The 24,550-nt window shown below is 45.2% G+C and overlaps 1 protein-coding gene across 2 annotated transcripts in view; it reads right to left on the reverse strand.

The window, feature by feature from the left end:
* Nucleotides 1–495: 495 nt before the first annotated feature.
* CDS2 (CDP-diacylglycerol synthase 2) overlaps nucleotides 496–24,550 on the reverse strand; it is a 63,547-nt gene continuing 39,492 nt past the window's right edge. For both annotated transcript variants that reach the window (XM_082671705.1, XM_082671706.1), the window contains exons 2-13: nucleotides 16,043–16,179; nucleotides 14,670–14,766; nucleotides 13,814–13,911; nucleotides 11,605–11,744; nucleotides 9,846–9,904; nucleotides 9,125–9,207; nucleotides 7,083–7,170; nucleotides 6,505–6,573; nucleotides 5,465–5,617; nucleotides 3,887–4,006; nucleotides 3,342–3,445; nucleotides 496–3,085 (exon numbers count right to left, since the gene is read on the reverse strand). In XM_082671705.1, the coding sequence (XP_082527831.1) occupies nucleotides 2,953–3,085; nucleotides 3,342–3,445; nucleotides 3,887–4,006; nucleotides 5,465–5,617; nucleotides 6,505–6,573; nucleotides 7,083–7,170; nucleotides 9,125–9,207; nucleotides 9,846–9,904; nucleotides 11,605–11,744; nucleotides 13,814–13,911; nucleotides 14,670–14,766; nucleotides 16,043–16,179 (1,281 nt within the window). In that variant the 3' untranslated portion in view covers nucleotides 496–2,952. The remainder of the gene's footprint in view (nucleotides 3,086–3,341; nucleotides 3,446–3,886; nucleotides 4,007–5,464; nucleotides 5,618–6,504; nucleotides 6,574–7,082; nucleotides 7,171–9,124; nucleotides 9,208–9,845; nucleotides 9,905–11,604; nucleotides 11,745–13,813; nucleotides 13,912–14,669; nucleotides 14,767–16,042; nucleotides 16,180–24,550) is intronic.

Consider the following 24,550-nt stretch of genomic DNA (forward strand, 5'->3'; position numbering starts at 1 on the left):
GCACGCAAAGGGAAAAGGCGTGGGTGTCCTGCGAGCAGCCACGAGAACTCGCCAGGGAGGACGCCCAGGCCCAGCCCCTGCAGATGCTCCCTGGTTTCTTTTTCCATCAGCTCCTTATGTCACCAGGTAGGAGCTAACAGCAACTTAAACTCTAAACATGGCACACAGGTCAGGCCTCCTGAGCTTGCCAGAAGGAATATTGCGCTTTCCCAAAGGTGAGGAGGCCCGGGGATGAGAAGTCCTTGTCCTGCTGGTGAGCACAACCACCACGTGACCCTGGGGAAGTGCCCCCCGGCCCTCGGCTTCCTCATCAGCAAAGGGCTCATGCCTCTGACCTGAGGTACCTCAGAAGGCTGCTGTGAGAATGTATAGGATTCAAATTGGAAAACAAACAAAAAAATCTCTAAAACAGGACTGCACAATATGTATGAACACAAAATCAAATGGGAAACATAAAACCATGCATGGGAGTTAGAAACTAAATCCACAACAAGGGAGGGCACACAATTTGTCACATTTTATTTCTCACAAAAAAAAAATGGATCTGAAGCAAGTTATGCCACTCATTAATATCTGCACAGCTGTGTGTTACAAGTCTCTGGAAACTTGTCTATTTGGTGAAAGATTTTCAATAAATGGGAGAAAGAAAAACAATGTGCTATATAGACACAAGGTGGCATCAGTCTCCTGGCTACTGACTATGAAATTCCCCTATTTCACCAGAAAGCAGGAAGGGAATCAAAAGAAAACAAAATCCCAGCTGACCCTCGGGCTTTCTTGATGGCAGCTCTGTTGAGCTTCCAGCTGCCGTTTCCCAGGACCCCCATCAGCAGCCATGTCCACAGGAATGTGCCAGGCTCCCTGATCCCAAAGGAAGACCTATTCAAAGGTGGCTCTCTGCTGCCGAGTCCCAGCTGAGACTCCCTGCACCCAAGGATCCACCATCTGCCCACAGTAGGGCACCACGAGACAAATGTGGCACCATTCCATCTCTGGTTTGGGGAACCAAGTTCATTCTGCAATCAGAAAACTAGATTCGTTACTCATCACCTCCACTTTTTAAGATTTATTGCTGAGGACAAGCATTTTAAGGACAAGTATTTAGAAAAGGCCTGTAAGTACTTGCTTTTTGGGTGCCCAGGACATGACTCAATACCTGCAGCAGCCTCTGGTACATGTACTTGTTCAGCCAGAATCATGGAATATGGGAATTACAAGACACCTCAGAAAATGAGGACCCACAGAGTGATGTGTCTGTCCTACCTAGAGTCACAGCCAGCACTAAAACCCCATGCAAAAACACATTTTGTTTTTAAGGGGGCCTTGGACCTGAAAAAGAAAAGCCATGTAATGAACTGGAAATAAAAGTTCAGAAGAAAGAAGCTGTTGCACGTGGAAGGTCACACAGCGACTGTGAGCTGAGACATCAAGAGGGGTCTGGTCCGTGCTGGACGCTTTAGTGATCTGGGCTGGCTGTGAGCATCCACGGATGCAGTGAGGCTGAGATAAACAGAAATAAAGCAAAGCAGCACCAGCCCAAGGTGCTGAAGCAAGCTGCTACACCCCCATTTGGCAATGAGAACCAATACGGCACAGAATAATGGAACACACTTGGCCACCAAGCTCTCCCCTTGCTTATTGTCCTGACAAAGAACGTATATTCCAAAAGTCAACCTCACTCCTCTACTTAAAAGGAAACAATAAATAAGTCACAGTTGAAAAGAAAAACGGTCCCCCTGTAAAATATAAACTACATTTAAACTGGTCACATTATACAACAAGTGTGCATTTAATCTTCAGAAGCTTCAAACCTCTAATTGGGTTGGGTTATGCAGAGTTGTAAGCAGGACTTTGTGGTTTCAGTGAAGAAGTCATGGTACAATTGAAATCACTGTAAGAAATAAGTGATTTTTAACACAGATACACACTTGCCTTAAGAGTTATACATATATATATTATATATATAATATACACACACACACACACAACACAGCAGCTACGTGGGTGGTCAGCAAGGCCAAGGGCATGGGCATGTGAAAGAGAAGCCCTCTGCTCCCTGTCAAATCGGGAAGCCCCCAGAAGGGATTCAGCAGCAACAAGTCTACAGCACAAACGTGAACGACATCATCCCTGAAAAGACCCAGTTAACCGACTGCCCTAAAGGAGCCACTTGAGCCTAAACCCTGTAGGAAAAGGCCCAACTACAGTATATCCTACTGCATACACTTGAAATAGTACAGTGTAGCTTTTCTCCAAACTATTATAATTTTTCATGCTTTCTGAAAAAAATAAAAACTGAAACCTTCTTTCAGTCTGTGATGAAGCGAGGTGAACCCATATCATAAAGCAGAGCTCATACTCCACAGGATTTGTGAACAGAATGCCTATCTGATTAACAAGTCTTCATCCCTCCAGCCTCAGGAGGCAGCACTCCTGTAGCTCCAAGGCAGGGATTACTGAGAAGCCCAGGGAAAGCGCTCCAGTAGTAAAGACATCCAAGCTGTGCATCTCTTCCCTGCTGGGGGTCAGCTACAAAGAGAGCTTGGGGTGGCGGGGTGGCGGGGTGGCTAAACTGGACGAACACAGATGAATGACCACTCTGACCAAGCCCAGATATGGAAGCTCCAGCTTGGGAGCTAGAAGCACCAAGCAGGTGCTTCAGAGCTGGGCAACACTGTCTTCCAGGTTGTTAAAAACTTCGGTTTTAAAAACCCAAATGGTTTTACCACCATGACTTCTTTCCAACTCAAAGCTGTAGGTTACTTACAACCCAAATCATAAGCACATAGACTGTACACACAGATTTTTTTTTTAAAATCCACAAATAAAAAACACTGTAAAAAAAAAAAAAAAAGACAGTGAGTTGAAGTCTTGTCTTTGTCCAGCTGGGCTTGCCCTGGAGCCCTGCCCCTCACTCAGCCCTGTTCCTGCTCTTCTGGCCCTTGGTGGTCCCTATTCGTCCTCCGTGGCAGCTGTCAGCATCCCCTTGTCAGTCAGGTGAGATTTGAGCATGTTGAAGATGTGGAGCTGCTGATCTGGCCTCAAGGTCAGGAACTGCTGAACCAGCTTACTCGGGTTAGGGCCCCTAGAAGAGGATGAAGAAACAGCACTGAGCAAAGCAGGGGCCAAGCAACTTCGAGGGCCTGATTATTTAAGTAGCTGCTCCCTCTCTGGATTCTCTACTAATGGAGGGTAAGGGTCCTCAGGGAATCCATAACTAATAGCAACTGAAAACTGCATTCACACTTGGTTTTTTTCACTCAAACTGAGAAGTAGCTAGAATTCTAGAATTTCACCACTTAAAAATCCACTAACTTGGTTCAGATGGAAAGGTACTATACCTGATAAAACTGGCAATATACACATTGACAAAGGTGGCCATCAGATACTGGCAGTCAAAGCGATCCATGATGCCTCCATGGCCAGGAATGGTATTGGCAAAGTCCTGTTAGAGGAGGGGAAGGATTGATGAGCCTGGCCTCAGCCAAGTCAAAGCCTGGTTTATGGTCCCACCTCAATGTCCAGCTACTGTACTGAATAGCTGAGGGCAACAGAAAGTGAAAAGTAAGTATTGATTCAAATGCTGAAGCTATAATAGGACACAATCTTATTAAATTACAAAATGTTTCTTTTGAAGAAAGAATATATTAACAAATATACTGAAAATCCAACCACTGAATTTTCTTAGAAACAATGTATCTTCCTTTAACCTACTTAAATTCCATGCATGGGTGAAGAAGAGCACACATTAATAATCAGAATTCATGGCTTGGTATTTTGAAGGGGGTGGTGGCTGATGAAGTGGGACAGGAGGAGGAAGGCAGAAGATGGGTGAAAAGGGGCCCAGCTTGGAGACAATGAGGGGAAAAGAAAAGGGTTTTCCTACTTTGATTTTAAAGGCTCGCTTGAATCCACTAGCGAAGAACCCTCCAAAGGGGCCAATGAGTGAAGCAAAAGTGGAGAGGGCAATGCTGTGAATCTGGAAGGGGTACATCCGGACTGTTTTCTGAAAAGAATAAATGAAGTCAGTTGAGATGCCTGCAAGCCCAGGCTTATTACTTGTTAACATTAAAAAACAAACAAACAACAACAAAACCACCTCTTTATGAAACTATTTCTCTCCCCCCACCCCAAAATAATTTAGGAAAAAGACTGGTTTGCGGGTTTTTGTTTGTTTTTGGTAAATCTCTAATATATGGCTTAATAGAGGACATTAAGGTACTACGCATTCAGTCTACAGCAATATGATGTTTCGGTTGAAGTGTATGAAGAAAATCTAGCCCTACAAGGACACATTGTTGAAAAAAGGAAGCGTATTTTAGCACCGTCTTTTCAGATAATTATGGGTATTCTTCTCTGATACTACACCAGAACTTGAGCCGTAGTTTTCTAAAAATTTGGTGCAATGTGGAATCTGAAAGCCTATCAATGACCATTTGAATGGATCGTTTACCCGTGCATGACTGTGTAACACCATGCACTGGCCATTTCAAAAATACTGGTTCACTGAGTTACACAGATCTTTCAAATGTAGACAAATTTTGCCATACAATGTCAAAACGTCATATGTTAAAATCACCACAGATCCCTCAGAAAAGCCTTTAAGTATTAAGAAGCTGTCAAACTTACAGTGGCAGGTATACACTTTCCAAAACTCTAATTTGTACTTGAAAGCCAAATTTTATCATTGGTAACAACTACTGTCAGTTGTTTTCTTGAAGTGACAGACTCACTTTGTTTCTTTTCAAGAAAAATGTCTGCCAAAAATCCAAATCTGAAAAATTATAGTTTGCCGGTTCTTTTCAAGTAAAAATTATGTCCCCATAAAAAAGCCGCTAGTTCAGCTCGTAACTCAAGCAGGTGCACACGCAGTCTTCCTTTAGGTAAGCACTGTCCTGCAGCATTTAGCAGGAGCATTTTGTGTATAATTTCCATTTTGGTACCAGAGCATTAGAAAGGTGTGTATTCAAGGGTCAAGATTTAATAAATTTAATAATTTTACTATCTCATCAAAGACATTCTTAAAGTGAGCTGGCTGAGTCTTCCTGTGAGTATGTGGCATAATGAATTCAATGACAGTCCAGTTTAGTGCCACTGCCTTCACTCATGCTAAGGTGCCAGCACTGCTTTTGCACCATCATGGCAAATGTTGACAAAGTGAAAAAGTGAAACTTTCTTCATTATGTTATGAAGAAAGTACAGACCCCCTGAGAGGACCTCAGGGTGCCCCAGGATCCAAAAGCACACTTTCAGAATCCTGGTCTTAATGATTTGAAGCGGGAGAAAATGTCTCCTCCTGTCCTCACCCTGAGCTGACTTGAGCAATTCTCCAACCTGGGGCTTACAAGCTTTGGGGAGGGAGGAAGCTAGTTGTTTTTGAGGGAAGGCAGTGGTGGAGAGAGGGCTCTCTCTGTGTAGTCACTATCCAGCCAAGGATCATTCGCCCCATGTGAGTGGCACATACCCAGCCAATGACCGACTGGATCACCCCAGGAATGTTGTACTCCTGCAGACGAAACAGGTCCGAGGGCTCACAGTCCACAGTGAAGCTGTTGGTATCATTGTTGTACTCCACGGGGCAGACAAAGCATCTGTACCCGGACATCACATAGGACAGCTGAGGATGAGAACAGACAGACTAAGGAGACAAGTTCCAGCCATCTTGCCTGGGCAGCACGTGCCTGGTTCAGCCAAGTCCCTCACAGTGCCTAGCACCCTAAGTGCAAGCTATGCACTAAATCAGAGGTTCATATTTCACCATATGTGTATTTTACCTGTATCTGGAAAAAAAAAATGGAAAAGAGGCTGATGGCCCACTGAGGCTTCAATGTACTTGCTCCAATAACCAGGCCCTGAATAAATCCAGGAAAGACCTGAGGGAATTTGGGCAAAGAACTACAAGAAGTTTCACCCATTTGGAGGAGCAACGGTCCATTTTTCTCAGGATCCCTTAATTCAAAATGGCAGGTGGTGAGGGGAGTGGTATAGTGAGAGGGAGACAACCAGGAGGAGAGAAGGCTGAAGAGCAGTAAGTAGGGGGTCAGCCCTGAAGGGCAGCTGGACAACTTTGAAAAGGGGAGAGACAGGCCTGAGGGTCAAAAGCAGCGAATGGTGCTCTAGAAAGGGCTGGGAGATCATTCCTCTCCAGGAAAGACACGCACAGGAGAAAATCTGGGTTAGAATGGCATACCCCACCTCACCTCTTACTCTCAGGCAAAATATCAATTGCCTGGACAAGAATGCCATCTCCTGAGTGTTGCCAGGCCTCAGACTGAGAGGAGTACAAGGTGTGCACGGCCCCCACTCCTCTACTGCTTAAAGACTGGCAGATAAAGGACAGCTGGCATTGCCCATGCCATGTTCATGCCCCGCTATAGGGCAAGGTTGCCATTCCGCAGGACAGAGTCCTTGGCCTCGGGGGACATGCTCACTAGCCATGGATGGGCTTTGAAGGTGGGTGGGAGGCCTCTGCCCATCCCCCACCCAACTGGGAGCACCACCTACCAGAAGGCCAAATACCACAGTAGCAAAGCAGCCCCCGATGAAGCCTTCCCAGGTCTTCTTCGGGGACAGCTGTGGACAGAGAGCAAGTTCTTAAAAAAAGGCATTTTGATAACTCTAGCTTTGGGAATAATGATTAACTGTTAAAGGTCTTTCTACTATTAAAAAAACTCATTCAATTAAATCACCTCACCTTCTAAAGTACCCCATACTTGGTTTCCTTGTTCCCTGTCTGATAGCCCTCAGTTTCCTTTCTGTTTCAATTGGCCAAATAATTTAATTATATTATAAAACAGCAAACTATTTAAATGATAACACTCAAATTCAGATCAAAGTCACAAAAGTGTGCCTACACCGTCTATAAAAATATTTTCCCTATTAGCTCTTTTTTTTCCTATGAGTAGTTGTCAAGTCTTCCTCTGGCTTTTCTCTTGAAGCTAATTTATTACTAGCCTTTCATCAGGATGACATAAAGATGTACACACCAGCTAGATCTCTTCTGTCTCCCAAGCTGATCTACTCATATTGAAAGCACCACCCTCCCCTCACGGTGATGGTCCATGTTAGGGTGATCCACTTACCTTGATGAGTGGGGTTCGACCAAAGAAGAAGCCAAACATATAGGCCATGATGTCATTACAGATCACACAAGAAATGGGGACAATGAACCTAGGAAATAAACCAAAGTAAGAATCAACACTACCAAGATGATAATACCTCAAAAGTCCACAAAACAATGCCATTCATAAATTTCAGTACCAGAATAACCCATATAGTACTTATTAACCATTAAGGAATAAGTTTAAAAGAAATAAAATGCCACATAAGCCATACCTAGTACCCAGCACATAGCAGCATTCAAATGTTTACTGAATGACTACTGAATAAATGGAGGTGGTACCCTATAAAATGTCATTTGTTCTTTTTTCATTATAAAGTAATATAAAAATTTAAAGTGTAAAGAAAAGAAAAAATAAAAAGTTACCTTGTTTCCCCTATCCCTATCTCCATTCTCCAAAATAACTACTTTTAAACATTTCTGACTTTTCTTCTTCTAGTAGTTACTTCCATAATCCTAAGTAATACATTTATTATCTATTTCATAATTTACCTTTTTTTTTTTTACTAGCTCTACTAGCTCCAGTGAGCCCAACTTTTCCCCAGGACTACACTGAGAGCAAGATCAAGTACATATAGCCAGATTTCTTCTCTGCCTCCCTCTGCTGGTCTGGTCATCCCCACCATGAAAAAAAAGGGACAGTTTCCAAACTTGTACCATCTCTCTCTTCTCACTTTCTGCTCTCTGACAGTCACTTTTTTCAAATTTTCTCTATTACAGTTTAACATAACATACAAAAATCCTAGCCCTTCAACTACAGGCAATATTTTCTGACTTCCTGCTTGTTAAGGTAGGGATTTAGAGCACCTGTATCCACCCAACAACCCATAGTATTTACTTTGTTGAGGCTTCTAGCAACATTCTCTGCTCTACAACTATAATTAAGTCTTGAAGGTTCAGTCTAAAAACCAATAACTAGAGATTTTAATATGATTCACTCTAGAGCCAAGTGGTATGTCTAGCCCTGAAGATGAGAACTTAGCATGAGCCCCTCTTTAGAATTACTTAACAACACTCTGAAAGAGAGGGAGAGTACATCTCCTCAGGCCATTATCATTATTTTAAACATAATAATGCCATAAGGTGAACATTTAGATGAGCTAGTCTCTGTTCTAAGCACTTTACATATTTTTACTAATTTATTCCTCAGGCAGTGGGTATTACTGTACCTTCACCCTGAGAACAGGAAACAGAGGCACAGTTTGGGATCTTAATCACAGTACTTTAGCTCCTCATATACACGAGGATATGCCTTCACATTTTCACTAAAAGCATAGCTTCTTCAGTCAGCCTACTGATTTCTGTCAATGGTGATAGATTTCCTGCTGAAACCATTGCATATGTGGAATAAAATCTACTAAGTATATCATTCTTTTGACACATTGCCAGATTCCATTCGCTAATAGTTTATTTAGAATAGTATATCTATAATCATAAAAGAAATCAGTTTATCATTCTTGTTTCTCCCTCCCTATGGTTTTATCAGCTTTAATATTAAGGGGTGGATAAAACTCAGCTGCTATCATTGGTCATTTTTTCCAGGTGTGAATTCTTATGCAATTTTCAAAGTTCTTTTATAGTTACTGATCTATTCAAGTTTTCTTCTTCGTGATTTTTACTCGGTGACCTTTGTTAGGAAATCATGATTTTTTCTTCTGGATTTTCAAATTTGTTGCCATATAGTTACATTGCCTTTGATTCTTTAAATATCCCTACACCTGTTAGTCTAGAACAGTGGTTCTCAAAGTGTAGGTCCCAACCAGCAGCATCAGCATCACCTGGGAATGTATCAGAAATTCAAGTTCTCAGGCCCCACCCCATAGCTACTGAAGCAGAAACTCAGGAGTGGGGGTGCCCAGCAACCTGTGCTGCAACTAGGCCTGCAAGGGATTCTGATGTAGCTCAGGTGAGAATCTCTGGTTTAGACAGTTCATCAGAGTTTCTCAGCCCACCTATATGAAAACACCCACAAAATAAAAGGAACCCCCCCCCAACATCACTCACCAGATCATTCCTTCAAACAGGTTGTGGATAACAAGATGTGACTGGGTTACAACAATCAGTAATGTTACATGGGTCCAGCCAAACTGCAAAAGAAGATAAAGGATAAACTTTACCTAACAGTTTAGCTTGAAAGGAACTTCAAATAACCGTTAATACCAAATAGAAAATTGCTTAGAAACAGGTAGGAAAGATATCTGCTTCTGTACCTGCCTTACAGGAAGTGAAAAAGGTATAGAACAGGCCTCTGGGAAGAACTATGTTCCCCAGCTACAGTTGCCATCAAAAGGAGGGCCCATATGGCCCATTAGTTAGTCCTTCTATGCTCCAAAAGCCTGGGTACTTCTCATTTTCTTAGTAAGTATGTATTGAGTGCTTAGGACACTCAGAGAGGGGATGTTTTTAGGTTGAGGGAGTGATATAGCAGGCAGGATATCTATGGGCAATGCCTAAAGCTTCACCTTGAGCCTTACCTGGAGGCCACCCTCAGGTCCAGAGGGCAAAGACTACTTAGGGTGTAAATTACATAACAGCGATTGGGTCTAGGTGGATAAAGAGCCACCAAACTTCACGAGGGATGCCTCCTTCATCCTCTAGGTTCCAGATGAATAAAAACAGACTGCAGGGTTTTGATTTATCACTGAAAGGATGAGAGACCTGTGGAGTTTCCACAGAATTTCACTTATGCCAAGAATTTTGACACTGATGCGCATATTTCCCTTACCATGTAGAACTGCAGTCGATAATGCTTCTTGACCAGACTCAGCACAAACATGCAGAATCCTAGTTTGAGGAAGAGGAGGAGAAAGGGCAAAATGAATCACATTCTGCATTTATCTTTGTCCTAGTCATTTCCTTTAGCTGTGTTAAGCAGTCCTTTGCTAATTTCCTGGCAGCAGTTAACCAACCAGGGCACAAATTCATAGCCCAAGGGAATAAAACCAGATAAGCAGTCAGAAGGAAAAAATGACTCCTTCAAGACAATTAAAGGAAGGCAATATTTTAAAATCTTGCAGACTACACTCAACTTAGGACACTGTTCACCAGATAGAAATGTTTTGATCCTAGAGCACGGGCCGACAACAGTCAGGCCAGCCGCCTGTTTTTATAAACAAACTTTTATTAGAACACAACCATACCTATTTGTTTACATATTGTCCAGGGTTCCTTTTGTGCTACAATGGCAGAAATGAGGAGCTGCAACAGAGACCCTATAGCCCCCAAAGCCTATAATATTTATTATCTGGACCTTTTAAGAAAAAGTTTGCCAACCTCTGTCCTAAAGAACAGGCAGAAGGAGGATCTACCTGGTATGGGGCCAAGGCCATCCTTGCATCTCTCTCCTACTGACCCATATGACCGAACTCTCCAGGAAGAAAAGGGATTTTACCCATAAGTGTGCTGAGTCCCTCAAAAGTAGCCCTGCCCAGAAGAGAGCACATCACTATTCAAGACCCCTGGCCTCCCTTTGTGGGGCTGCTCCCAGGCTCTGAGGCATGCTCTCTATCCTCAACACAGCAAACCTCTCAGAAGGGGACTTCATATTTTAATAGCCAGGTGTCTTTCACGGAGCCGAGTATTGCCATCAAGCTGATGAACAACAGGTAAGACTGAAACTTATTAGGTCAGAACAAATTTCTCATATGCCTCAAACTGGCTTTTAGGGTAACTATGAAGAACACATTACTAGCATTACTGTACAGTCTTAACTGAGTTTAGATTGACAGAGCACTTTACTGTTTGTCAAGTTGCAATGTATCTGTTCAAATCCTCACAGTAATGCTCCTGTTTTAGCTTTAGATTACAGAAGAGCTAACTGAGATTCAAAGAGTAAGCTCCTGGCTCCTTAGAAGTCACAGGTCTTTTTAAACCCAAATCAATAAAATTTCTAATATACTGCAATGTCCCTTTTTTTTAAATTAATTTTTATTGGAGTATAGTTGATTTACAATGTGTGTTAGTTTCTGCTGTACAGCAAAGTGAATCAGTTATACATATATATATATATCCACTCTTTTTTAGATGCTATTCCCATATAGGTCATTACAGAGAACTGAATAGAGTTCCCTGTGCTATATATACAGCAGGTTCTTGTTAGTTATCTATTTTATATATAGTAGTGTATATGTCAATGCAATGTCCCTTTTTATATACAAGTTCCTGGGTGGTTTTTGTTTCAGTCACGCTGCAGAATCTCTGCCAAGAGGACAGTCAGGACAAGACCATGCTATGCAGTCCTCCAACAGAGGCTGGAACACAAGGACAGGTGGCACAAACTCAGCCTCCACAACCACACAAGCCCCTTGGTCTCATTTCTCTTAGTAAAGAGCTGCTACAGCTCACGTAAGGCAGAATCCTTAGCTCTGCTCCCCTAAGTGGTCAGAGTTAATGTCATCAAAACCTTACATTGACCAAGAAATGCCCCAACTCAGCAGACATGCAAAAGCAAGACATACACAACTGGTGAGCTGCTTGACTCATACCTGTTAGATAGAGAGTAAAGGAAATGAATCGGTGGTATTTACTGAGAATCCGCAAAGGTTCCTCTCTCTGGACCAGAGTGAAGAAGTAATCTGTCACTGTTTCGCCATAGAAGAAATAATTTACACACAGTAGAAAGTACCTGTAAGAGAATACAGGTCACTGCCAAGGGGAGCACATGTGGCCTCTCCTTTAAAGCGAGGCTGTTAGAAAGCTTCGAGGACCAGAGGTCCACCTGACCCCCAAGACCCCCGGGGGCAGCTCACACAGGACAAGCAGATCACCATTCCCTGTTCTCTGGTGACACTGAAGGTGAGACGTTTATCTAGAAATTTGTGGCTTTCATTCACTCTCCATTTATCATAAACTTGGGACTCAAGTTTTTGCCCCTTCTGTAGCATTACCAGGCCTAACTTAACACTCAAACTGTAAGACAACCCTCTGAAAGGCACCTCATCCTGCCTCCGCAGCCTTACATCCACTCTTCCTGACACAAACCTTGCACACCTATCAAAATGGACTTCTCTGGCTTTGCCACCTGTCTGCTTGGTTCCCTTCTTTTCCCTGCCTGGAACATCCTCTTCACTTACCCAGTTTATCACTCGTTGCTCAAATACCATTTTCTTCATAAAAACCTTGCATGACCTAACATGATAACTGCCTCCCCTGCATTTATTTCTATAGTACAAAGTATTTGCTCCTTCCACTAAGCAATTAATTATGCTTCAGACTGTCTTCCTCTCTGATGCCTGGCTTTGACACACAAACCTTTCACTAGCACTAACTCTTCATCTGTTTATAACCTCTCTCCTCTACTGGAAGGAGCTCTGAGGAGGGAGAAGACATGGCTCATATACCTTTGCGGCCTCACTGGTGTTTCTGAGTATGGGAACCAGCAGCCCCACTCTAAACACTCAACAAGGATCCAGACAAAGAAGAGAAGGGAGAGCTTCTCTCTTCCATTTTTTCTTTTTTTTTTTTTTAATTGTGGAAGTTCAAGAACTCCCATACTGGGTTTGTTTTCTGTTATGTGAAAAACACTTCCTTTGTACAGTGACCACAGTCAGGGGTCAGACATCCTGAGTATGTTAACAAAATTCATAACATTGCTTGCCAGCTATAGAAGACCCACAAGAGAGACCTACATCTTAACCCAGGTGGCAAGCACAGGCCCTGTGGAGACTGCGAGGCAGCTTGTGCTGCTGGATGACGAGGAAGCATCTCTCAGAGGATGTGTCCAGGCCGAGTCCGAGCACATCAACTCCCTTGGCCATAACCAAGTTGCTGGGGCCCAAAACACTACTCTCTGGCCTGGTAAGTAATGAAATCAATGCCCGAGACCCAGCACAGCAGAGTGAGAAGAATCTGTATTTGCCCGAAGTCTTCTCAGGACTACACAGTACTCTGCTCACATGTCACCACCTGAGAAGAGTGTGGTCAATACAGCAGCGAGTTTCAGATCAGGAAGGGGTCTCGGACATCATCTGCACTATAGGTTTTGACCCTGTTTTTGCTTCAAGATAGCCAAGCCCGGAATTCCCTGGTGGTCCAGCGGTTAGGACTCTGCGCTCTTACTGCCGAGGGCCCAGGTTCAATCCCTGGTCAGGGAACTAAGATCTTGCATGTAGCGTGGCGTGGCCAGAAAAAAAAAAAAGCCAAGCCCCTTCCTAGGAGGAGAAAACAGAGTTCCTCTGAGGAGCCCCGATCCCCTGCACTCAGTCTCACTCCTGCTCACTGGCACCCAAGGAGCCTCCGAGGAACTAGGGCTCCAAAACCACAGTTTGAAAAGCACTGACTAGGTCTCAACCATCTGTTTTAAGGATGAGGAAGTCAAGTTCCAGAGATAGCAACACCAGCACTGACAACTCCCAGATAATTCTTGTGGGATGCTGAGATACTAGAGCATGAAAAATGTACTGATATAGAAAAGGGGGGCCATTGTGCAGAGTCTAAGGAATCCAAATACTGATGCAAACACAGTCACAGATGCAGCTGGTCTGGTTTCTTCTGAGGAAGAGTCCAGACTCTGGGTAACTACTCAAACGCTCCTCACAGGCCAACCATACAGTCCGGCCTATGCAATACTTGGGTCTCAAAGGTGCTGTGAAGGTCCATGGCCATCACAGCCTCCCTTCCACCATGATTGTAAATACCTACCACAAAACACTTGTCCAAATCTGTTAAGGGTTTCTGTGGGGCTAAAGAGCTTACCAGCTGAGGGTTCTGAACCAGGGCAGGTCATAGGAGTGGTAGACATTGTAGCCAATAGTGATAATCTCATGGAAACACTTAATCTGAACACACATCACCTGCAGGACACAAAAGAATTAGAACACTTGTCAACTCCCCAATTCTTATGATCTTTAGAAACAGAAACCAACAGGTCATGGGCCTTCAAGAAAAACCACTATATTTAAGAACAATGTCGGTCCTTCAGTGATTCCACTCTCCTCCTTTCTCTCTCACACCACCCCACAGGGTAGTGAGGCCCTTTAAGTCACACAGAGTAGATGCAATTTCTCACAATAAATATATGCTTCTGAAAGTTCAATTAACTTTTTATTGTAGAACACCCCCCCCCACCTCGGGACTCAATATCTTCCATTCTTGACTTCGAATAGAAATACATACTTGAAAAGTCCCAACTGCTCTGCTCAGCACTCATCTGTTAGTCATTTGACCCTGTCCATGACAGTGGGAAGACTAACAGCAAAGTACTGTGGACTGGGATTTCTTAACAAAAAAGTCCTAAAACCTAGGAGGGAGACTCCAGGAAAACAAGAAACAAAACCAAGAGTCACACAGAATCGTAGCCAGGGTCCCAGTTTGATCAAAGAGCTGAAGTAATAAAATCAAATTTTAAAGTGATCCTTAATTCACACACAAATAGCCCTCCAGTTGGCTGCTGGAAGGTGAGAAATCACAGCTATTCTAAGGCAGATGTGGTCTGAAGAGCCTGGACCCCAAGTGATTCCCAGAACCAACCCAACACCTGGCACTTAAAATGACCAGTCCTGTAGGGAAAAGTGAAGGCAAAACTATAAAACAGCATATAAATGGCACTTACAATCATCATTAAAACCATTGGTCCCAGGTAAATGATGATGAAGAAAAATGCAATCATGGCCAAAGTCAAGATGCCTCTCACCCACCAGTTCTTCCATCTAAGTTAGAGAGGAGGGGAAGAAGAAAACATGTCAGGGGCCCAGAAGGAACTGAGGTACAAACCCAAGGGGGATGGTTCTTCCTGGGTTGAGAGGGCCCTGAGGTCAATCCTTTCCAGGAGTATGTCCTTCACCTTGACAGAGGCAGTAGCCCAGTAGCCACATGCTGGGAGGTGCAGAGCCACCAGAGCCATCACATCATCCATGCTAAACTCAGCAAGTCCTCCAAGGTCCACAGAAAAACACACCCAGCTTGTGTCTTAACGAAGGAATCAGGCAAAAGACCCGAGGGAACAATGCCCTCTACTTCTGTATCTACTTGGACGGCTTCTATGGGCTTCTCTATCTGAGGAAAAAAACATTTTTCCTGCAGCAGAATCCTACATTGCTCTGACCCTGCATTGCTATGGCGATAACAGTATCAAACACAGTGGTAATAATAGCTATCATATGTATGTACCTGGCACTTCTATAAGGACTTTACATGTATTAATTGATTCAACCCTCAACACTACTAGCTTTTACAACAGATGAAGAAAGGGATGCACAGTTCATACACCTGTGAAGTGCTTAAGCTGAGATTTGAATCCTGGGAGTCTGGCTCCAGAACCCATGTCCTTAACCACTGCACAATACAGCCTTTCAAAGGGACAAATGTGTGGGAGGCATGCCCAGGAACACTCTTAGATAATGTTTTGGGGTCTTATAGTTTGCCTTTTTAATCTGCCCACGCAGCTGGTATCGGAAGGACTAGAATCTCAAGGGATCAAAATTTTAACCCTGAATTCACCCAAGTTGAGATGTTTCTCAATTCTTATAGGAAAATTCAAGGAATGTCCACAATGTATGTGTGTGAGAGAGGGAAAACTGAACTCCTAACTAGAAACTTGGGCTCCTCAGTGTAAAGCAACCTGCCCATTAGTCACAAACCCCAAGGATCATTCATCTTCATGTGCTGTGTCAGTGACCACCCCCATGTCCACTCGTTCCTCCTCCTTAGACAGCACCTCCCAGACAGCCTAGAGCACCCTTCAAGGCCAGATCCACCCAGGCGGCGCTCGTAGTCACTGTTAAACACTAGATGATACTCAATGGAGCCCTAGGCAAAGGCAGGGGAGACTGTGGCCAATGAAAGCGGGCAGGCCTGCACCTCACATTCTAACAGATGTGGGCTCCTGCTACAAGATTGTGGGCTCTCTAAGGGCTTCGGGTTTTCCATGGCACTTGGAGACAGTGCAAGACCCCAGCAAGCACTTGCATCATTAAGCCAAGCTACCTTGAAGACAAGTTGGAAAGGGCCCTGTTGAGAACCTCTGGGGTATCGTCTACAGAGGTTGGTAGGGTGACAGCTTCCACTCGGCTCTCACTGTCCGATGCAGTCTCTCCATCTGCCTTTGCTTCTGCCTCCGACTCCTACATAGCAGAAAAACAGAAGAGGAAAAGGTCACAAGCGCTGAGTAGGATACTGGGTGTAGACATCCAAAAAGACCCATCCACCTTTGAGAATCCCTCTCCATCAACACCTAAGTCACACAGGGAGCAGCCCCTGCTCTGCCACAAGCTATGGATGCTCAGAACCACCAAGACAGCCCGGGCTCTCTCGGGGAAAGCTGGGTGTTCAGGCTATTGCCCCTGCAACAGGGCTCCCCAAAGTCCATGGTGTTACTTCCAGACTTCACAAGAACACCCCATAAGGAGGCCAGCCCCACTCAGTGTGAAAGCCCTATGGGACCACTAACTCGAGTCACTGCTTCACCAGGACTGGTGTGTGTACCACTGCCCTCTCCCAGCCACCAGGCCTGGGCATCAGCAGACACTTTGATGTCACTCACAGAGTTGCCACCAGACCCCAGCCATATAAGGAAATGCTCACAGGAACTCACCCTGCTCCCCAGCCTGTGTGAAGGGACCAGAGCCATGCCAACAACAGGTTCTCCAACCAGAGTACCATGGAGCAGGCTGCTCTACATCCTAGGGACCATCCTTCTACTCAGAGCTTTTATTTCTTAGGAGAATTTAGAATAGCTGCTGTGAGAAGAGGTGCAGGAGAAATCAAATCACTTGGAATCAGAGTAACAATACTACACAGTATTTGAATAGCCCTTCACAGTTTTGAGAGCATCTCCCACACCTGTGAACATCTGAGCAGCTCTGGGAGGAAGGGAAGGAAGACGGAAAGATCCCTGTTTACAAATGAAGAAACAGGGGCTCTGAGAAATTCGATGGCTGGCCCCAAATCTCCTACTAACCAGGTCTCTGACTTCAGTGTGTTCATCCCACTAGATTTCCTTTTATGTAAGCATCTCGGAATCCATTTTATTCTTCAGTAAGAGATTCAGAATAAAGTAAACTGAAAATGGCAAAAGGAGGTTTCACCAAAGTGTCAAAGATTTCATTACATACATGTGCAAACAAAAAGACAGTTATATCTTTCTTCAAATTGGACAATTTGAATTTCCCTGATGACTAATAAATATATGAAACTGAGGATCCCTTCACATGTTTCTTGGCCATTTGGATATCGTCTTCTGTGAAGTGTCTGTCAAGTCATTGGCCAGTTTTCTACTGAGTTTTCTTGCTTTCCTTTTTATTGATTTGTAGGAGTTTTTTTTAATATGTTCCAGATTTAAGTACTTTGTGTCACTAACCTGTTCCTCCAGCCTTCTCTAACCCCCACGCCCCACCTCAGTCCTTCCCTTTCCTACAATCAGACCTTCTCCCTCCGGCTCAGCACTGGCCACAACAGGGACTTGGTGGGAGATTTTATAACTGTCTTCTGCCCCAACTGACCATAAGGTCCCTAAAGACAAGGATTATAACAACTTTTTCTCAGGATATCCTCATGCCCGGCACAAAGATACTTACATAAAATACTTACAAATATATGTAAGGATGGTGGGAGGAAGAGAGGAATTAATTCCAGGTGTGGTAAAGCTGCCCCTGCCCTCATAGAGACAGCTGTTTCTAAATTAACTCACAACTGTGATAACACCACAAAACAGAGGCTTTAGTGCAGAACTGCTGATACAGAGACAGCAGGCTTTGGTAAAGAACTTATGGAGGCACTTTGCTGTACAGCAGAAATTAACACAACATTGTAAATCAACTATACTTCAATTTAAAAAAAGAAAGAACTTATGGAGGTGGCCTCATCCGTAGGACCTGAGGGGAAAAGCCACAACTTCCGATGATGGGGCTCAGTGCTCCTTCCTCCGCCATGCTTAGCCAGTGGCTCTGGACAAGTCACCCAAGTGACTTGTACTGTGCTTCCTCACCTAATAAAAGAAGCCCAGAAAGGACCCTCCTTATCTGGTAGGGGTTCCCTAGAAAGATTTAACCAAATCCCCTCCCAGAGCTGTGCCTATTCCACTGCCCCACAAGGTTCTGAAATGCATGGATAATGTGGGATTATCCCTCTCTGATGAGACTGCCTGAAGACTGAGGCATTTGGAACAGCTTTCCATTCTTCATGTTAACATTATCATCCTCTCCCCATCAGCTACCATCAGGAATATGAGGTAACGATGTTGTGGGATTATCTAGATCTGACCCCTCAACCAAGGGGCTTCAAAATGCAAGTACCAGAGCCCCACCAAGGCTTCCCACAGATGTTCTCCAGGAGTATCTAGAAGCCACAGGGGCTGAGGTGAGCACAGCAGACGAGAGGACACAGGCATGCGTGCATGCACACACACAAGCCCTAGCACAGTTTATTTTTAACTTATCCATCCTGTTGTCAAGGAAACTCACAAAGGCTGCTGGTTCCCCAGGCTAGGAAGGGCAGGAAGGAACCCAGGCAGAGCCCCTGCAGGGGAGGGGCAGGGACCTCCGGCTCGGTACTAAGTCTCTGGACTTTGCAGGCCCTTTTACGAACGTTAGCCCAGATATCGCCATATCCGACTCCTCTCCTTCCTTGCTAGGAGGAAGTGCAGTGAAGAGAGGTATCCTGAAGCAGAAAGTAGTAAAAGGATAGAGAGAAATGTTACAAAGATGCTGTGACTGTTGTTACTGTCAAGACATCAGGGGGCCTGGGATGAACAACTAAGAAATGAAGTAAATGCCCTAAAGAAACAAGCCTGAAGGAGATTAACTTTCCAGGTGTCACCTGCCTGTAAGCAAGTAACTCACTCCAGGCTCCCGAATAAGCATCCTCAGAGCCCTTAACTGGAGGTCTCCTCAGAGCAGGAGACAAACACCTACACAGGCAGCCACTCTCCCACAAGCTGAAACAGAGCCAAAAAAGGCAGAAGGGCAAATTCCTGTGCAGGAGGAAAGAGCACAGCCTGGGAAGACATGGATCAGGGTGGGGCAAATCAGCCAGCTCTCTGGGCTCCAGGTGGAGATGTCGAGAAAGCAGGGCAAGGAACAGAAACCTTGGAGAACCTGGAATCCTGCGGCGTTCTGGTTCCTCCCCATGCACGGACAGGGCCTTCCACTTGGGCTGCTCATGCCCGAGTGAGGAGGCGAATGCTGGCGGCAGCTTCCATAGTGGGCCCAGAAGGAGGCAGAAACCTGGAGCCCAAGTTTTCACCCAGCAGAAAGTGGCACACGCAGGACCAAGAGTCAGAGATGTCAAGCGCTTCACTGGTTTGCTCCTCCAGCGGATGGTGAGACAGGCAGACGCCACAGAAGACTTTCTGCAGGAGGTGGCGGCGGCAGCCAGTCAAATCCCAGCCCTGGTGCTCATGACACTCAGCACAGGCCTCCAGTCTCTGGTCTTACCACTGGGGAAAGGACCCCCCCCCCACCTCAGACGGTTGTTGGGATGATCAAATGCAACATCAGTGAAAGTCTATTAAAACTATAAAGGGACTGAATAGCAACAGGCACCTGCTGCACCCACACCCACACCCACCCCCCCCCCGCAGTAGGCTGACCATGGCACACACGACAGGAGCCCAAGAACCCTAAACACCTACCCCAGGCAACCTGGGCACCCTTCCCAAGGAGGGTAGAGTGGTGAAAGAATGGTGGTTATCAGGCTTTGCTGGGGCCCTGGGCTAATCAATTCTGTGAGCTCAGCATCTGCCTGCCTTGCTTCCTCTTTCCTGTTTTCCATTCATCCAACAGGCGGCCCCAACTCAAAAATGATCCACTTCTCAAAGCTCCCATGAAAGGTGGAGGTCTGAGACACAGGCAGCAGTACATGGCCGTGCTCCCTGATGTGGGATGTGTATAGCACAGTCCACTGAGGTGTGGGAGGAAATATTAGGACTTATTTCTATTTAGCTCATTCAGCTTTCCTTTCTTGTGCATGCTTTATAAGGGACCTATCAGCACAGATATATAACTGAGTGAGTCTGTGCAAGCTGGGGCACATGGTAAAAGCATCACATATATGTTGGACACGGTGGTGTGTCAGTGACTGTGGTCTTCTTGATTCCCACTGCACTGAGCAGTGCCTGGAACGTAGCAGGCGCCCAAAGATTTGTTGGACTAATGAGCTAATTAATTCTACTTAACCTACCATGGACCAAAGTGTCTGTTTGCACTGAGCATATGACAGAACCCACTTGGATTTCCAGCTCGTGTGGCCCTTGCAGCAGAGCCAGACTAGTGCCCACTCTCATCCCCTCTCCCTGCTGACTGGTGGGTCTGAGGACTCAGCTCAGTAGCTCTGGGGCCAGAACACAGTGGCGGGGAAAGGCTGCCTTGCTGCTTCAAGCTGTCTCAGCACGGCTCCCAGGCATCCCCTTCTCCTTCCTTTCTTTCTTTTCAACCCAAGGGCCCAGATCAGAGGCTGAGTAGGGCAGACCCTTGTCTCTCAGATTCTCTCTCAGTCACCGCCCATCCTTCCACAGTCCAGCAGCCATTTCTCAAGGGGGTTGTGGTGCTGGTGTAAACAGGAAACAAGAGCATTGCTTTAAAAGGAAAAAAAAAAGTTATCTCTAAGGCCTCCTTCCTTCTGGTTCACTAAGACTCTATAGGGTAAGGCAGAAGCACTTCAGGTGAGGGACACATGGAGAGTCTTGGGTACCAAGGGCTCAGACCTGTCAACATTCTTAGAGAAACTCATGCCTGAAAGGCTTCCCCTACCAGCCTACCAGGGTTCCTCAACCTCCTACAGCTGCCCAGACACCAATGAACTAGGGCTCAAAACAGCACAGAAGGCTTCCTTCAACACAAGCAAGAGAAGGCAGCGAGGCAGGGCCAGAAGGAGCTGTAATGGTGGGGAGAGGGGAGGTCCCTGTGGTCAAGGTCTGGCTTCCTGGCCTGAGAAGGGACCTGGCTTGGTCCGGAACAGCATCCGTAGGACTCATTTTCACTGCTATAATCTACTTAGAAAACCCTAGAGAGAACCCAAGCAGTTTAGAGAATACTTAGCTGCATTAAAACTCGTAAGTTTCATTTAATGAGTGACTTCACAACTTACACAAACTATTTTTTGTACTGCTTTAGATGCAAATTACAAACCTTGTCCTGGAGGAAGTCATTCAGGCTGAGCCTAACCTTTCCACTAAGTATCATGCCTGCCATCTTCTTAAACAAGCCCTGTGGCCAGTTGCCAGGAAAATCGACTCCCCCACTTGTAAGGAAAGAAATTACCAGAGACAGGTTTATCCTTAATATGAGTGTAAGGGACCTATGTGTCCTTACTGAAAAAGCCAAGTAGACTTTCATCTGAGTTCCTATTGGGGGAAAAAAAAGTGTGTGTGTGTGTGTGTGTGTGTGTGTTTAGTGTTTGGAACAGCAAAGAAAATATTTCTAGCTTTTTCTAACGCTAACCTCATTTGACAAGTTCAACTGTCTGAACAAAGAATCAAAGGGGAAGAGCCTGGCTCTGAAAGTTTAGAATCATCCCTGGCATGGCCATATCCTGCCTTCAAAAGCCTCATATCAGTAACGTGATCCACAGAAAATGCATTCAACTACTCCAGATGGACTGCTTCCTTAAAGTACCTCCACACCAAAGAGCTCTCCAGAGGACACGGAAAGACACACGTGCGGGAGGTTCAGCTTTTGAAACCTAACTGGCTCTGAACCGTTTCACCCCCAGACAATACTATTTACAATGAGCCACAGGGGTCTTTACAGAGAACACACCACTGCCAGCCTTGGGCCCAGATAGGGCTCCTGTGGGAGGACAACTGTTCCCAGGACACCAGCACTGGAGCCTCCCACGTGCTGCCATCCCCTTTCCTCCCCCTCCTCGGAGACCTTGCTCCACTGATCTCCCCTCCCTCCCCTCTGTCCTCCCGCCTCCCCCTCACCCCTGGCCCTCATTTACACCATTCAAACAGGCTCATCCAAGGAAAGCACCCTCTTCCCCTTTGGGGAAGGATGAACCTTTGGGAAGAGCTTTGAACACCCCAACCCCTCCCTTGACTGACCTTCACCCTTGATGGGCTTTCATTCCTCCCTCAACCGACCTTCATTCCTCAAGCCACACCAAGCCACCTTCATCCCCGGGCATTCCCAGACCTCCACGACTGGCACAGCCTTGCAGCGGCTTCTGATGCTATTATCGAGACACACTCTTCCTTTGGCTTCCAAGCAGCACATCCTCCTGGTTTCCCACCTGCCTCTCTAGCCAGGCCTTCTTTAGCCAGCTCCTCCTTGGCAGCTTCCTCTTCTTCAGCCTGTCCCTTAACTGAGGGACTCCACGAGGTTCTGTGCTGGGCACTCCTCCTGTTCTACTGCCCACTCTCCCTGAGTAATCTCATTCACTCTGATGCCTCTAACTGCCTCTTCTTGAGCTTCAGACCCACATATCCAAACATACTGGATGTTCCCACCTTGGATGTCCCAAAGACACCTAAAATTTTCTGTGTGTTCAAAACCAAATTCATTCCCTTTCCCCTGAATTGGCAATTGAGAAAGGTGGCCATCATCCTTGGTGCTTCCTGCCTTGGCTCCTATCACCAGGTCTGGGATCACTACCTCCAAAACAGCTTTTAGCTCCATCTATTCATTCCCCTTGCCTCTAGACCCCCCTTAACTCAAGCCAACATTGTCCCCCCTGGATAACTGTGACAGCCCAACCAGCCACCTCATCTCTGGCCTTAGTCTATTCCTACTTCCACTCTACTCTTCACACTGCACCAAGAAGGACCTTCCAAAAAGAAAATCTGACCATGTCAACTCCCTGTGCAATACTGGAGCTCTCTGGGCTAAACTGAGGTGATTTTTCCACCTCTAAAGGATAGACTAAACTACAGGACAGATCTAAACTTTTTTTTAATGGTCTACAAGCCCCTTTGGGATCATGGTCTTGTATACCCTTCCAGCCTCGTCTCTCTCAGCCATTCTGAACTGCAGTCAGTTCCTAGAACAGGCTGTACTTTCTTACCTTAGGCCTTTTGCTCATTCTGTCCCTACCTAGAACAGTCTCTGCAAATCACCCTCTTCAGAAACTCATCTCTCTTCTGGCCAACTATTATTTACTTCAGATCTCAGCTAAGAGATACCTTTCTCTCCAAACCTTCTGCCATGTGTCCCAGTGGCCCCCATCCTCCCTCAAGAATGCACCCCACACTGTATGGTCTCCTCCTGTAGACCACAATCTGGGTGGGGGCAAGGGGGAAATATTGACTTCCTCACCACAGTATCCCCTACATCTGGCATGGTGCCTACAGAGAAGACAGTAAGTCTCACCACATCTGCCTAAGCAGCCACAGACAATCATTTGGAGAGGACCCAGGGTTTACTAGATTGGCAGATAGCCAAGCGACATACAGCAATTCAACATTTTCCATGCTCTTAAAAGCACTATATGAGGCATTATAGGGCTGCAACCCATTGTCCCACTGTTCATCTCCTCTTCTTTCTTAGAACAGAAGCCCTGATTTTTAGCTGGGCTTAGAACCAAGACTGCATTTTCCAGTTCTGGTCAATGAGATGTTAGCAGAAGCACTGTGTGCAATTCTACCATTTTTCCTTTATGCTGACTGCAATGTGGAAAGGCTAGTTGGAGCTCCGGCAACCATCTTGGCCCATGATGTGAAAGCCACCTATTACCAATGACTAAGCAACAAGATAAAAGGAGGAGACCATCAAGGACAACTATGTAGCACGACAAAAATGGTATGGGTCCTGGACTGCTTATTACATGAGAAAGAAGGGCATTTCTATCTTGGTAAGCTAGTGATATTCTGAGTTTTCTGTCATTTGTGGCCAAATATGTAAGTGATAGAGGGGACTAAAAGAAGCACAGGATTTGTGATAGAGGTATGTCTGAGAAGGAGTTCAGAAAAGGAAGATGCAGGCTGCTTGAATACAAGGTTTTCTAATTCAGACAGACACTGCTGGATTAGGTCCCAACCTCCTCAAAACTGCTCTCTCATACATTAAACCAAGAGTTTGGATGACACAGGATAATTCCTGTTTGTTCTTTCTCCCAACACTCTCCTACCTCCCCCCATTAAAGCCTCCCTCTGGAGTAAATGTATTTGTTTACTAAAAGAACAAGCATACAACTCTAACCTAGTACCAATCATCATCAAAAGATATTACTTAATTCAGGATAGAGACTACCAGAGCTGGAAAAATCACCTCTGTCTCCTGGGAGGCTCTGCCCACAGTTCTGTTCTAATGATACCACTTGTTTTCCACTGTCCTCCAGAGTCAAAGCAAGACACCAAAAATTAGAAGCCCCGCTGGAGTCCAATAGGTCCTCTTATCATCAGTTACCTAGTCAGGCATCTCTATTAGTATTTAAGAAAAAATGAGTCCATCCTGGGGGAGAAAGTAATTTTTTTTAAGTTTCCTCTTTATTAGAATAAGGCTCTTGCAAAGAAGAAAGTTTATCAAATATTACCAAAAGATCTAATAAGATGGTAAAGAA

This window comes from Grampus griseus, assembly GCF_964374135.1.
Source record: "Grampus griseus genome assembly, chromosome: 14".
Classification (NCBI taxonomy): domain Eukaryota; kingdom Metazoa; phylum Chordata; class Mammalia; order Artiodactyla; family Delphinidae; genus Grampus; species Grampus griseus.